Source organism: Mustela erminea, chromosome 4, assembly GCF_009829155.1.
Source record: "Mustela erminea isolate mMusErm1 chromosome 4, mMusErm1.Pri, whole genome shotgun sequence".
NCBI classification, from domain to species: domain Eukaryota; kingdom Metazoa; phylum Chordata; class Mammalia; order Carnivora; family Mustelidae; genus Mustela; species Mustela erminea.
Genome location: NC_045617.1, coordinates 34,405,428 through 34,420,257, shown reverse-complemented (window position 1 = coordinate 34,420,257; position 14,830 = coordinate 34,405,428). Strand labels below are relative to the sequence as shown.

At 36.6% G+C, this 14,830-nt stretch overlaps 1 protein-coding gene across 8 annotated transcripts in view; it reads left to right on the top strand.

The window, feature by feature from the left end:
• Nucleotides 1-10,542, top strand: part of FHL5 (four and a half LIM domains 5) — a 47,490-nt gene extending 36,948 nt beyond the window's left edge. For all 8 annotated transcript variants that reach the window (XM_032339020.1, XM_032339021.1, XM_032339017.1 and 5 more), the window contains 2 exons: nt 306-492; nt 6,785-10,542. In XM_032339020.1, the coding sequence (XP_032194911.1) occupies nt 306-492; nt 6,785-6,948 (351 nt within the window). In that variant the 3' untranslated portion in view covers nt 6,949-10,542. The remainder of the gene's footprint in view (nt 1-305; nt 493-6,784) is intronic.
• Nucleotides 10,543-14,830: the final 4,288 nt, after the last annotated feature.

Genomic DNA, 14,830 nt, shown 5'->3' with positions numbered 1-14,830 from the left:
TAGAACAATGAGAAAAGGAATCAAGGCTCTACTTTTTCATTTTCCTGAGTCCATGATGGCCCTGCTTCTTTTCTATTCCACTATAGGAAAAAAATTAGGATATTTCTAGCCAGTTCTATTTAATCCCTATAGCCTTTTGCTTCTCATATTGATTCCCAAAAAAAAAAAAAAAAAAAATCACAGGGAAAGGACATCCTGACACAAGGTGATAAAGCAGCCCAAAGTATCACTTGTGGACACAGAAGAGGATCATGACAGATCATACTAGCTCCCATGGTCACTGCCTTTTTGTGATCCTTTGGCAGGTGATAACATCAGGTGGGATAACGTTTCGTGACCAGCCGTGGCATAAAGAGTGTTTTCTGTGCAGTAGCTGTAGGAAAGAGCTCTGTGAAGAAGAGTTTATGTCCAGGGATGATTATCCATTCTGTCTGGACTGCTACAATCATCTTTATGCCAAAAAGTGTGCAGCCTGTACCAAGTCTATTACTGGTAAGTTCTTCAGTTTAATATGGTCCTATGATGGCTATGTGGATGCTATATAGTTAATTTGGGAAAGGTGAGTCGAAAAATGATAATCTTCTTTTTCCATTTTATTTTATTTTATTTTATATCTTTTCAGTGTTCCAAAATTCATTGTTTATGTACTACACCCAGTGTTCTATGCGATACGTGCCCTCCATAATACCCCCACCAGGTTCACCCAACCCCCCCAACCCCTCCCCTCCAAAACCCTCAGTTTGTTTCTCAGAGTCCACAGTCTCTCGTGGTTTGTCTCCCCCTCCAATTTCCCCCAACTCACTTGTCCTCTCCATCTGCCCATGTCCTCCATGTTATTCCTTATGCTCCACAAGTAAGTGAAACCATATGATATTTAACCCTCTCTGCTTGACTTATTTCACTCAGCATAATCTCTTCCAGTCCCGTCCATGTTGATACAAAAGTTGGGTCTTCATCCTTTCTGATGGAGGCAAAATACTCCATATATATATGGACCATATCTTCTTTATCCATTTTTCCATTGAAGGACATCTTGGTTCTTTCCACAATTTGGCAACTGTGGCCATTGCTACTATGAACATTGGAGCTCAGGTGGCCCTTCTTTTCACTACATCTGTATCTTTTTCACTACCCAGTAGTGAAATTGCAGGGTCATAGAGTAGCTCTACTTTTAATTTTTTGAGGAATTTCCACACTGCTTTCCAAAGTGGATGCACCAACTTGCATTCCCACCAACAGTGTAAGAGAGTTCCCCTTTCTCCACATCCTCTCCAACACTTGTTTTTTACCATCTTATTAATTTCAGCCATTCTAACTGGTGTAAGTTCATATCTCAATATGGTTTTGATTTGAATCTCCCTGATGGCTAATTATGATGAACATTTTTTCATGTGTCTTTTAGCCACTTGTATGTCATCTTTGGAGAAGTGTCTGTTCATATGTTCTGCCCCTGATTATCTGTTTTGTGTGTGTTGAGTTTGAGAGTTCTTTATAGATCTTGGATATCAGCCCTTTGTCTGTAGTGTCATTTGCAAATACCTTCTCTCATTCCGTGGGTTGCCTCTTTCTTTTGTTGAGTGTTTCCTTTGCTGTGCAGAAACTTTTGATCTTGATGAAGTTCCAAAAGTTCATTTTTGCTTTTGTTTTCTTTGCCTTTGGCGACATATCTTGAAAGAAGTTGCTGTGGCTGATGTCGAAGAAGTTATTGCCTATGTTCTCCTCTAGGATTTTGATAGATTCCTGCCTCATGTTGAGGTCTTTTATCCATTTCGAGTTTATCTTTGTGTATGGTGTAAGAGAATGGTTGAGTTTCATTCTTCTACACATAGCTGTCCAATTTTCCCAGCACCACTTATTGAAGAGACTGTCTTTTTTCCACTGTATATTTTTTCCTGCTTTGTTGAAGATTATTTGACCATAGAGTTGAGGGTCCATATCTGGGCTCTCTACTCTGTTCCACTGGTCTATGTGTCTGTTTTTGTGCCAGTACCATGCTGTCTTGGTGATCACAGCTTTGTAATAAACCTTGAAATCAGACAATGTGATGCTCCCGGTTTTGTTTTTCTTTTTCAACATTTCCTTAGCAATTCGGGATCTCTTCTGGTTCCATACAAATTTTAGGATTGTTTGTTCCAGCACTTTGAAAAATGCTGGTGGAATTTTTATCAGGATGGGACTGAAAGTATAGATTTCTCTAGGCAGTCTAGACATTTTAACAATGTTTATTCTTCTGATCCATGAGCATGGAATGCTCTTTCATCTCTTTGTGTCTTCTAAGATACACATGTAGGGGTACCCACACATAAATACAAATATTACACAGACCTCCTCAAAGCAAGTGGAGAGCATAATTAAGGCACCCATGTTCTGTAGAGGGTAATTAATACTAAACCTAATGGTAATGACTAAAGTAAAGTAATCATTCAGGAACAGGATGAGCTGGGAGGTCAGAGAAGAACTTCACGAGGAGCCTGACATTTAACGATTTGAGTGGAAGAAAGGGATACTTATAAAGAAAAATCCTGCTTAATTCCAAATAAGGGCAAAGGTCCCTGAAATAGAAAAGGTTTTAATTAAATGCAAAGTATTGTACAAAAATCTATAGCTGTAATATTTAGGGTGGCATAGGTCAGGAATTAATTAAACTTCATTTTAAGATGCTTCTAACAAATATATCATTCTCTTTTCTTTCTATCCACTTGCAATATGTTTTAATTATGAATAGATGAAATAAAACAGGATAGCATTGTGCTGAATGAACAAAATACATGTGATATGATTTTAAAATATCACAAATGATAAATTGATTCATGTTTAAAAGATTTTCAAGGTAAAATAATGTATTTTATTTTCCTTGGAGAAACATCAAAAATGCTAATCCTATAGTAAAAAAAAAAAAAAAGAAGAAGAAGAAGAAGAAGAAGAATTTAGCATGACCTGAGAACCACAGTAGCTACAATTTTAGGCAAAACTGTACTTCTATTCCCCATTCCTGGGATTCTTAGATCATATTCCATTTCTTTTAGTTCAGTTTATGTAACATATAATTAAAGATTATTTTATCCTTTTCCTCCTCCTCCATATTCAAATATATCACAAAATAAAAGTTGAATCTTCTTCTATCTCCAAAGAAAGAAGAATTTCACTGCAAACCCAGCTTGGCAGGTTTTCACTGACTTGCAAGAGGGAGAGAGAGAGTTACCCTGACAATCTGTCTGCACAGGGCACTGTTTTTCAGCATCCCACCCTGTCCAGGGCTACAGCTGGCTGGCAGGTTTGTTTTGTTTGGCCTGCACATGTTTGGAAACAAGTGCAAAACCCATCTCTGCAGCCAAAAGTACATGAAGAGCCTGCACGGGGTGAGCAGACTGCCCTCGCATACCCCAGCTGGGTCTCTGTCACAGGCTCAGTGGCTGCCCCAGTGCTCTGGTCCCCACAACTCCTCTCCATCCCTCTGCTCTGTTACATTCCCAGCCCTTGCGCTGGATTCCGTTGGCAATCCCAGACGACCGGGCTCCAAACTTGGGTTCTTCAGCACTCCACTCCCCTGCCCCTATACATCTCACATGTCCTACAGTCAGGGGAATAAGCCACTGTCACTCACTACCAGTTTGGGTTAGAAAATGGAACTTCCAGAAATGCATCAGTACTGGGAGCTCATAAATCTCCTTGGTAGAATCTGCAATTACAGCCCAATGCATGCAGTTGATTTATTCTAGGACACTTTTCTTAACTAGCCAGAAAAAGGAGCGGGGGCAGTTCTATGAGGAAATGAGAAAATTAAACAAATCAAATGAGTTTAAAAACTTCCTGGGCACTCAAATGGCTAATACTGACCTGCAAAGAGCCTGTGTGAGCCCTGAACTTGAGGAGTTTCAATTCTGATCCATCACAGATGTATGTAGATAAGTGACTTTTTTCTGTTGGGTTGTTTTCTGTTAATCACTGAGCCCAGGTCTTTGAGGTTCAGAGAGAAAAAACACATTATCCTGCATGTAATATAAGGATGCCTTAAGAATCACAGATTTGACCCAAAAGTAATCCAAATATGGGACTATGTAGTTAATTCAGAATAATCAGCTTTTTTATAATTATCATAATCTTCTTTTGGCCCTGATGAGAGACACCTGAGATTATACTGTCTGCAAAAACTTCCGACTCACTTCACTATTTTTTTATCTGAATATATATATATATATATATGCTTTTAGTAGTGTTTCTTTAAAATTGAGCTCTTGAATTAATGTTCCCACAGGGAATTCTTATGCTGCCATATAGTTATCTTTTGAAAGTTGCACATTCATGCCAACAATATGTCAATCTAAGAAACTATGTTAGGATGTTTTGAAAATACTTTTTCATATTAACTAAATCTATCTATGAGTCTCAGGTGTGATTTTTTTTTAAATCTCATCGAATAAATTTGATTCATTTGAACAAATTCAAGGTGGAACTGTAATTTTTTTCTCCTCTAAGATAGGATCAACCTTTCAAATTTTCTGGGATAAGTGAAGCAGCTTGATGCAGTGGGAGTAAAAGAACTTGGCCTTGCCTGTGCCCCCTGACTACTGTGTGACCCTGGGTAAAGGACTCACCAGCATGGAGCTCCTCATTTCCTTACTTGCAAATGTGCAGTTGAACAGGATCATATCTTCACTTTCTGCCATTTCTATTTATTTTGAGTAAAAGGAGTTTCAGATGTTATTTCTTCAGAAAAGAATGCTAGTGTTCCCGGCTATGGTCTTTACAACAGATAAATTCAGACTGCATTTGGGGAAGTTAAGAGCACAGGTTCTGAAGCCAGATGGCCTAGGATTGAATCCCAGACCTGCTACATACCAAACGGCTGATTTGGGCAAGTGGTTGACCCTCTCTGTTCATAAATTTTTGTCTGCAAAGCAGAGTTGATGATAATATCTACTCATGAAGGTAAGATGAGAGGTATGTGATGCAGATACGTGAAGGGCTTAGGATAGTGATGGACTCATTTTCAAGTGCTCAACAGATGCTAGCTTTTATTCTATTGAATTTTCATTAATAAATGAAGTCAAATAAAAACAAGGGCCAGACAGGTTTCCTTGGGGACTTTCCTACTACAATGACCCTCATGACTTACTGGAGGAAATTTATTCAAAATTGAAAACAATTTATAAGCATCTGACATGTTGAGTCTGCCTCTCTTAAATTCAGCTACCAGATGCTTCTATTCTCCAGAATTATTTTTATATTTACCCCTTATATGGGCTTACTAATAAAATCAAGAAAAGCTCATGAGCATCAAAATGCAAGATATGTAATAATCAGTTTTATGAACAGTGATGATTCATGCAATATATAGAACATGATTCTTGCAGTCAGCTTATTAATGTTTTGAATAAACACTCAGGGAATTAATTGGGGGTTCATTATTGATTTACTCTTATTAGCAAGTAATGATGATAGCATCATAAATAAGCAAGCTATAAATTTAATTAAAGAAGGTAAAGAAATTTGATGTGCATTTACTTATAAACTAATAAATTTCATGTAAAGACATCAAATAGCATTTCTGGTATGGAAATAAGTGTTCATTATCATATTTAGTATTATTATAGTATATATCCATATTTATATTTTTATTTTTATAAATTTTATATTATGTATTATATACAGATTTATGTTATAAATTTATAAATTACCATATATTTGTATTATATTATATTATATATTATATCCATATTTAAGGAGAGTTTTATTTGAAATAGAATGCTTATCTTGTTTTTTGCTTCCCCAAATGGAATATTTGGAAATTACATGTGAATCAACCCACGAACTATGTTAGCCACACTCTGTGAGTAGTGAGCAAATCACGGGAGATTTGTAACACTATGATCACTTGGAAAAAAACTTGGCAAATAAATAAAGACCCAAGGCATCCCAAACCATTCCCAACCGCTACACCTTTTCTCCCTTTCTACTCCTCAAAGTCAGTCCCTTAAACTGTAGTCTGGATCCATATTAGGGATATAGAAAGAGATTGTCACTGAAGACTCAAATTCTATTCCCTTTCTTGGAAATGTTACGGTTCAGGCGAAGCCCAGGTAGAAGTTGTAGAGGCTGACCAGGCATCTCTTAGAGACAAATTACTGGATAGCATGGCTTCAGTGGCCCGAGTGAGCAGAATCACAGATCTTTATTGCAAGCTTGGGCTGATGTTGTCTCTGGGCAAGGCAATCAGGTATCATGTTAGGCTAGTTACATGATGGTCTGGATGAAATCTTCTACTGGGGACTTTTGGAAATCATGTCCCAAGCCACAGTATGACCATGGAAATTTATCTTGAGTAAAACTTAACATAGAAATAGGAAAGAAAATTCAAAGTCATTAAAACATCAGACATCAGGCTAGGTAGTATACATTTATTTTATTGTATCTTAATTTTGCTTTAAGAAAACAGGGCCATGAAGAGAGAAAAAAAGATAGTCACACCCAGGTATCTCTTACTTTGAAATCTGTCCCCCTTCTCTTAGGTGATCTTTATGTGTTTCCCAAAATACCTGCTTTGTACATTCAGATTCTATCTACTTTTGTAAATTATGGAAAAAATTGGGACTCAGACTGGACCTCATCAGGAAATTACCTAGGGTGACATTCCCAGATGGACACAGGGGCATGGAAGGTCGCATACTTGCCTCTATGCGGTCTTCTTGCTCGTTGCTGTTCTCTACAGTTCCTAGGAGACTCTACCAGATGGAATCCTTAATCTATTCATTGGAAGAATATTTTTCCCCCAATTCCTTTACAGGTCTCAGAGGTGCCAAATTTATCTGCTTTCAAGACCGCCAGTGGCACAGTGAATGCTTTAACTGTGGAAAGTGCTCGGTCTCCCTTGGGGGGGAAGGCTTCCTGACCCAGAACAAGGAAATCTTCTGCCGCAAATGTGGCTCTGGATTGGAAACTGACATCTAGAGGGAGAAGAGCCCTTCCTCACTTGAAATCCACCTTGCTTTTGTTCTCACTAAATCCAGACCTTGCTTGAAGTAGTATTTCTGACTTATGTTTCAGCACATTTTAATGCAGCGTTTATAGCAGGAGGATTTTTGCACACACACACACCGATTGAACTGTATCATAAGAGCTCAGAAAAGCAGTCAAACAGGAATGAACATATCCTAACTCACAAAGGCATCTCTCCTTGCAAAATACTGCACTCTGCTGTTAAAAACATAGGAGAATATCGCCTTATTGCAATCAAACATATGACCTATACCTAGAAGTATGGATGTTATTACCAAAGACTGATGTTTTTAAAACTGCAGAGTAAAAAAGGAAATTAAGAGATTAAATTGACAGGCACATGTGAAGCTAATGTTTGCATTCCTAGCTAGCTAGTTATATATAAAGTGATAGACTGGCTATTGTTGGTAGAAGAACAAAACTGATCAGAAAAACTGATCAGTAATCCTCCTATTTGAGAATTCTGCCCCTTTATCATTCTTTTATTCACACATACTGACTTGGAGCTGCAAAACAAAACTGCAGTTTGCCCTCCTATATGCTGCTTCCAGAGCTAGCTGGCTCCACGTTTAACAAATGGAAATGAGAATTTGGACACTGTGGCTCTCATACTCTGCATGGTTATGAAGGGAGAGTCTTCTCTACCTGGGGATAGTTAAAGCCTAGGTTTCAACACATGTTGCACCAAATGCATTTTCAAAGCCCACATGATTTTTCTAAATACTTAACAGATTCCATGAAAGAGAAGTCTATTCTCTCAAATGAGCTAACTGGGGTAATCATTGTCCCCAAAGGCAAACCTTTAAAGTAAATAGATCATTAAGTCATCACTTGTGGAAATGAGTTTTAGGAAAGGGATTGAGTGATGGAACATGACTTTCATCCCGATATCTGCAGGCATAATAGAATGCATAATTACCTCTGAGCTTCATGCATTTTGCCTTCTAAAATTACACAGATGATTAATGAGAAGACATGAAAGTGGGCTTTGACAGAATTTAGTAATGATAAGAAGTGAGAAAAAATAATTCACTGCTGATAATGCTGGACCTATAAAGCAATACCACAGACCAATATGGGCGGTAGATGAGCCCTCCCCACTGTTGCACCACACCTGTGCCACCCCCCTCACCCCATGCCAACCATGTCCCAAGAGTTCCAACCTCCTGCATGGCCCACAGGTTCCCTCCCATCCCTGAGCAGCCATTCTACAAATAAGTCAGTGTTTATCGGTCACAAGAGAAGAAACAGCCTTAATGAAAAGTTTATCACCATATGCATGTCGTTCTGCCAGACATCAACTAATGATCGCCCTACCGAGCTGCAATATTTTCCACATTATGAGGGACAAATGGAAAGCAAACTCTTTTCTCCATGGTCAATTACTGTCTATGTTATAGTGTCACTTAGGTGGAGTAGAGGGAGGTCAGAAGAAAGCTACGCGGACGTAACATTTTTATAAGTGTCTACTTTCAGATTACTGCCTAGCACTAAAGGTTCTGATTGAAACCTAATTATATGATGTAGCTGATTACAGTGATTAAAATAGTATCACAGGAGATGCAATTAAAATTGTTATGGAAACACAATTTTTGAAATAGTTCAAATGCAAGGACGTTGGAGATGCTAACAATTTACAGTTGCTAATAAAAGGTCAGGCTACAAAGGCTGTTTGAAAGATATAACTGTCTTTTTTTGTGTATGTGTAGTAACAACACCAAGATAACTTTTCACATTCACAGTGTAAGACGTAGGCAAAACCGTCAATATTTTTCCTGCATTGTTTGAAATTGCACATATAGAACTAAACACTCCAATTGTTCTCTGATCCAGAACATAATAGTGCATTATATGTTTAGAAAACCAAGCCCTTTTAAAAGGTCTGGATAAATATATGATATGTAACATTGTCTCAGTTAACCAGTTACAGAAAAACATGCAAAATGTGATGAATTTTCTAAGTTAAACAATGAGTAATGTTTAAGCATTTCGCTTTGTGTATGGGCAAGTATGCACGTGGTCAGGTTTGCATTCTATCTGTACAATTAAAATTTACAGAATCATTTCTGAGATAGAGATTCTTTTCTCATATCTGAGATATTCGTTTCTCCTTTGATACATATACTTAAATATATATACTTTCACATATAAATAATTTCATATTTAGAATTTAGCTTCATTATCAGATATGTATTGTACCATGCACAGAGTTGGAGCTCAAACCGTTGTGGTTCTGGGGTGGTGGGAGATCAAGTTATGGAAATGCGAGATTGCCAGATATAGAAATCTTCCCTAGAGCTGAAAAACAGTGCCACTGTGGACGTAATATACATATGCAAAACTATGAAGAAAGAAGACCTCATTAGACTGCCATACACACAAAGATATAAGTACTGTATACTGTAATTGATTTTGGGTCAGTAAAGAGAAAAGCTCTCTGACCTATCCAGAGATGGAATAGACTGCCTCAGGAAGCAGTGGGCACCCAGTGATTCAAGGAGTGACATGTGCACGGGCAGGAAAGCAGTTAGAAGCCAATCCTGTGTGCTAATAACAACCAGATGGCTTGGAAGTAGCAGAGAGACTGTGCCAAAGAGCAAGAAGAAATGAGAGAGCTAAAAAGAGAAAAGGTCAGATGAAGACAGAATATTAATTCTGAGGATAAAAGCTGTATATGTGATATGACAGAGACTAGAAAGTGACTAACTGCTCTCAAGAGAGGAGAAAAGCATTATGCCTGTGTTTGAGGAACATTATGCTAATGATTCTGTATGGCCTAGAACTGAAGGGGGCAGGATTTCAAAAGCTAAGTCTCTTAATGCAGTAACACATTTGGTGAGTGGCCACAGAAAAGAAAGAAGGAGCAATGGGTAATGCAAGCCAAGAGCTATCGATGAGAATACAAGTCAATGAATCAAAATATTTTATGTTAGCATGTTAGGATTAAATATAATAAAGTTAAACAAAAGAATTTGTTTCCATAATAATAGGTAGGGTACACAAGGTTTCAATTTTCACTTAACAAGATCATAAACATGTTATATTGGAACAGTCCAGGTTCATTGGTTAAGTGAAGTATGACAGAGTACCATCCTGGATTCAGAATGTACCCAGTCACTGTAACTTTAAAAGGAACATTAAGAAAAGAAAGAACATTAAGTTACACATTGGAATGAAAGATTGGCCAACCACTGTAAAAATGCATGATGCTGTCACAAATGGTGGTGGTTAAAAATTGTTGCAAAACATAGAACCACAAATAAAAAATAAAACCTAATAACATATCTCTGATATTAGTGACACCAGTTTTGAATTTAAGAAAAAAGGTATTTTTTAATCTACTTGGTATACTGATAATCATATTTTAAATAAGAAAATGATTGTTAGAGTATGTTTCAGATATATTTAAGTGAGCACATAAATTATTCTCAAATAATTTAGATAGATATTTACTATTGTAATAATATAGTTTTTACCTATTTTTACAAATTGTCATTTTCAGAAGTTTCTTATGCTGAATAAATTTGCACAATACTCATTCCTCAATTGTTTTTAGAGATTTATTTTTTACATTAACTGTGTCAATATGGAATAGCTTTGTTGTGTTTCTACTTCTAGTACATAAGGTAGCATGATGACTTTTACCTTCTTGTCCCATCCATTTTTACAACACCCAAATTAACTACATGTTCAGATACCATTTCAGAGTATTAATATAAAAATAGCATAACTGAATTCTAGCTGACCCAAATAACACATCTGTGATCCTTCCTACAGTGATCAAATTTTTTATATATTCTAAGCTAGGAATTATTTTATTTCTAATTATCATTTCTGTGATCCTAAAAATATCTTATCAGAAAAGGCCTGTTTTAATCTGATTACCCTGTTTTAACTTAGATAGCTGTAGCTAATTTCTTATTATTTCTATATTGGAGGAATTGTTGGAATTCTTAGTGTTTTTAAAGCTCCCGGGTACACAAAGGGTATAAAAATACTGATTTGAAGGGTATAAAAAAAGGCACCCGATGTTTATAGCAGCATTGTCTACAATACCCAAATTATGGAAAGAGCCCAAATGTCCATCACCTGATGAATGCATAAAGAGGTGTGGTATGTGTGTGTGTATATATATAATGAAATATTATTTGACCATAAAAAAGAAGGAAATTTTACCATTTGCAAAGACGTGGATGGAGCTAGAGAGTATTACGCTAAGTGTAATAAGTCAGTCAAAGAAAGAAAAATACCATATGATTTCACTCATTCACGGAATTTAAGAAACAAAACAAATGACCATGGTGGGGGTGGAGGGAAGAGAGGCAAACCAAGAAACAAACTCTTAACTATAAAGAACAAACTAAGGGTTCCTGGAAGGAAGGTGGACAGGGGGATGGGTTAAATAGGTGATGGGAATTAATGAGGGCATTTGTGATAAGCGCTGGGTGTTGTATGTAAGTGATGAATCACTGAATCCTACACATGAAACAAATATTACATTGTACGTTATCTGGAATTTAAATCAAAATATGGAAAAGAAAAAAAAATAAAGCTCTTGGGTACAGAAAACAGATTGGTTGTTGCCAGAAACGGGGAGTGAGGGAGGGTAAAATTGGTGAATGGGATCAAAAGGTACAAACTTCCAGTTACAAAACAAGTTATGGGGATGTCATGTACAACATGGTGACGATAGTTAATAATACAGTACTGCATATTTGAACGCTGAGAGTAGATCTTAAAAGTCTCATCACAAGAAAAAAAATTGTAACTAGTATGATGACTTAGGGTAATCATTTTGCAATATATACAAATTCTGAATCATTAGGTTACACACCTGAAGCTAATATAAGGTTACATGTCAATTATATCTCAAAATAAATCAAAGTGATTTTAAACTCTTATTTATTTTATCTAAAGAGAACTTTGTGTCTGTAACCCAAACCTTTAAGAAACTAGCTAATTCACACTGTAAGCATTAGTTAGGTTCTTTTCAGAGTTATGTTATAGATTATGAGTTCATTTAATATCCAGGTGTGTCCCACAGAGAAACATTTGGAAAAACATCTCTTACCAAAAATTTCTAACTCATTTTTGAAAATCACATGGCTTTGAAATATAACGAAATTTGAATGGGTAACTCAAAAAACTTTATGGCTTGGAACAGTGTTTCTTCAACAAAAGAGTCAGAATGTCACTAGAAGTTATAATTGCTAAGATAGTACTTTTATCCTGAACCTCTCCCCCAAGAAGTGTCAGATCTTTAGATCGCTATTACTCAACCAGAAACGTTTATTTAAGAGTCAGCTGGGGGTAACTGTAAAGAACTGTTAAGGTCCAGGGGCGCCTGGGGGGCTCAGTGGATTAAAGCCTCTGCCTTCAGCTCAGTTCATGATCCCAGGGTCCTAGGATTGAGCCCTACAATCAGGCTCTCTGCTCAGCAGGGAGCCTGCTCTCTCCTCTTTCTGTGCCTGGCTCTCGGCCTTGTGAGCTGTCTGTCAAGTAAATAAATAAAATCTTTAAAAAAACAAAACAAAAAAACTAAAGATCCTATAAAGAGGACCCCTTTTTAGGGACAGGTAAAAATCTAGTCAAAACTTGGGAAAATATATCAGAAGATAGATTTGACCTTACCGCTTTTCAGAAATTACTGTATCTGGATTTTTTATGCCAATGTAACAAATGGACACCAAGGAGCAAGGATACCAAGCATCTTCACTTAATCCACTCAGAGAAATTAGAAATGAGTCCATCCACTGAGATATCTGTATGGCTTCCCAGATGGCACTAAATATGCATCATACGGAGACAATTAGAGAAGTTCTTTTCCAGAATTCTGACCATTCTGAATTTTCCTGAATGATCAGCTTTAGGACCAGCTATCTTGTTGAACGTGAAGGTGGAAAAGAGACTTCACAACCTGGGACCCAGAAAGGAGGGAAAAGCAGCAACAGATCCATGCTCAAGCTTGAGTCTACATAAAAGATATAGTAGGATATGTGTGTATCGGGAATGACTGGGTTGTATATCTCTGCGGTTGAAAAGGAAACAGCTCACTGTGGTAGAATTATGACCCATGTCACAGAGGAGCAGAGAGTATGTGGGTCAAATATTTTCCCACGAATGGTAATAAATTTATGGAGTGGATGTCCATAAAGGGTTCTCTGAACAAGAAACAGTAATGAGCTCAACAGACATCCATTCAATGACTCAAACAGTGACATTAAATGCTATTCTGATCACACGCAAAAACAAAAATCAAGTTTGATATTTACGGAAGTCCACAAGCTGAACCCCAAAGGCTTATTCTTTCTTTATACAAATGACAGCCGATCTCTGGTTTGTCTCTACAGCATCACGTATGGAGCCATTTATATGAGAACCCCAATCCAAGCCCTCAAACAGGAAATGAGTGAGGAAGTATAGATACAGGGCAAATGAAGAAAAAAGACTGGTGTAAAACTTGACATTCCTGAAATAAAACCAAATTAATTACATTTTTAAATTTTTTCCCTGTATAATAAAAAATCTCCAAAACCACAAGGCATCCGGAGTAAAAAAACTAAATGGACTAAAAAAAACTGCAATAGAATTTTGTACTTGGGAACTACAGTATGATATCTGTCTCCTCCCAGCAAGGGAAAGTACTCTTTCAGATGCCACCAATGGTTATGCAGTTACCAAAGTCGGTACTCTTCAGCCTTCTCTGCTGTTGTGAGGTATTTGTGATTGTAGGCCTCTCCTGTTCTTTCAAAATCCGATTGTAATAATCACTTCACTATATATTTGTATGACAATTGACCATGATGTACATCTTAAATATGTACAATTTTTATTTTAAAAAATAAAATAACTTCAAAAACTTAAAAAAAAAACCACAAATGCTAGGAGGCAGTCCTGTCAGTAGTTACTCATACCAGTCTTAAATACAGATCCTCTGAAATAGTAATGATATTAAATATTTTCCTTACATTTATGAGATATTTTTCATGCTCAATACACTTGTCATATTACTTTCATACATTGCTGGGGAGAGAAAAATACTTCTCAGGACAATTTGGCAATGCATATGAAAGAGTCTTTAAATTGTTTTCATCAGCTTTGAGGAAGATAGTCTAATACCTGAGAACTTACACTGGGGAAGTCACTGAAAAGCCACACAAATATTTTTATGCTAGAAAGCTTATTGCAGTGCTGTTAAAGTAGCCTCTGACAAGAAACCAACCTAAAGGTCCAAATAAAAAGGAACTTCTATATATGTGTATATTTATGTGTAATTATATATATTTAATTATATATAATTATATATATTATGTGGATATATATACATATATGTATATATAAAACAAAAGCAAAAAATTATGATACCTAACTGCAATGAAATACTTTTTAAAAAGCCATTAAGACATAACTTTAAAGGGTGCCTTTGTGGTTCTCTTGGTTATGCCTCTGACTCTTGATTTTGGCTCATGTCATGAACATGAGATCAAGCCCCTCACCAGGCTCCACGGGCAGTGGGGAGTCTGCTGGAGATTCTCTCTCCCTCTCCCTTCATCACACTCTAAATAAATAAATAAATAAAATTCTTTTTTTAAAAAAGGCTTAACTTAAGACTACCTAATGACATGGAACTATGTTCATGATGCAAGGTTAAGTGAAAACAGAATGTTATAAAATAACATGTATGATATGATCCAATGTTGCTATTTACATGTGAAGAAAATTCTGCAAAGAAGTACAATAAAATTTTAACATTAGCAACAACAAAAAAGTTTCTTCCAATGGTACCCATGATACCAGTCTCCCCTAAGTCCCCTAAAACTTTGTAGATGATTCA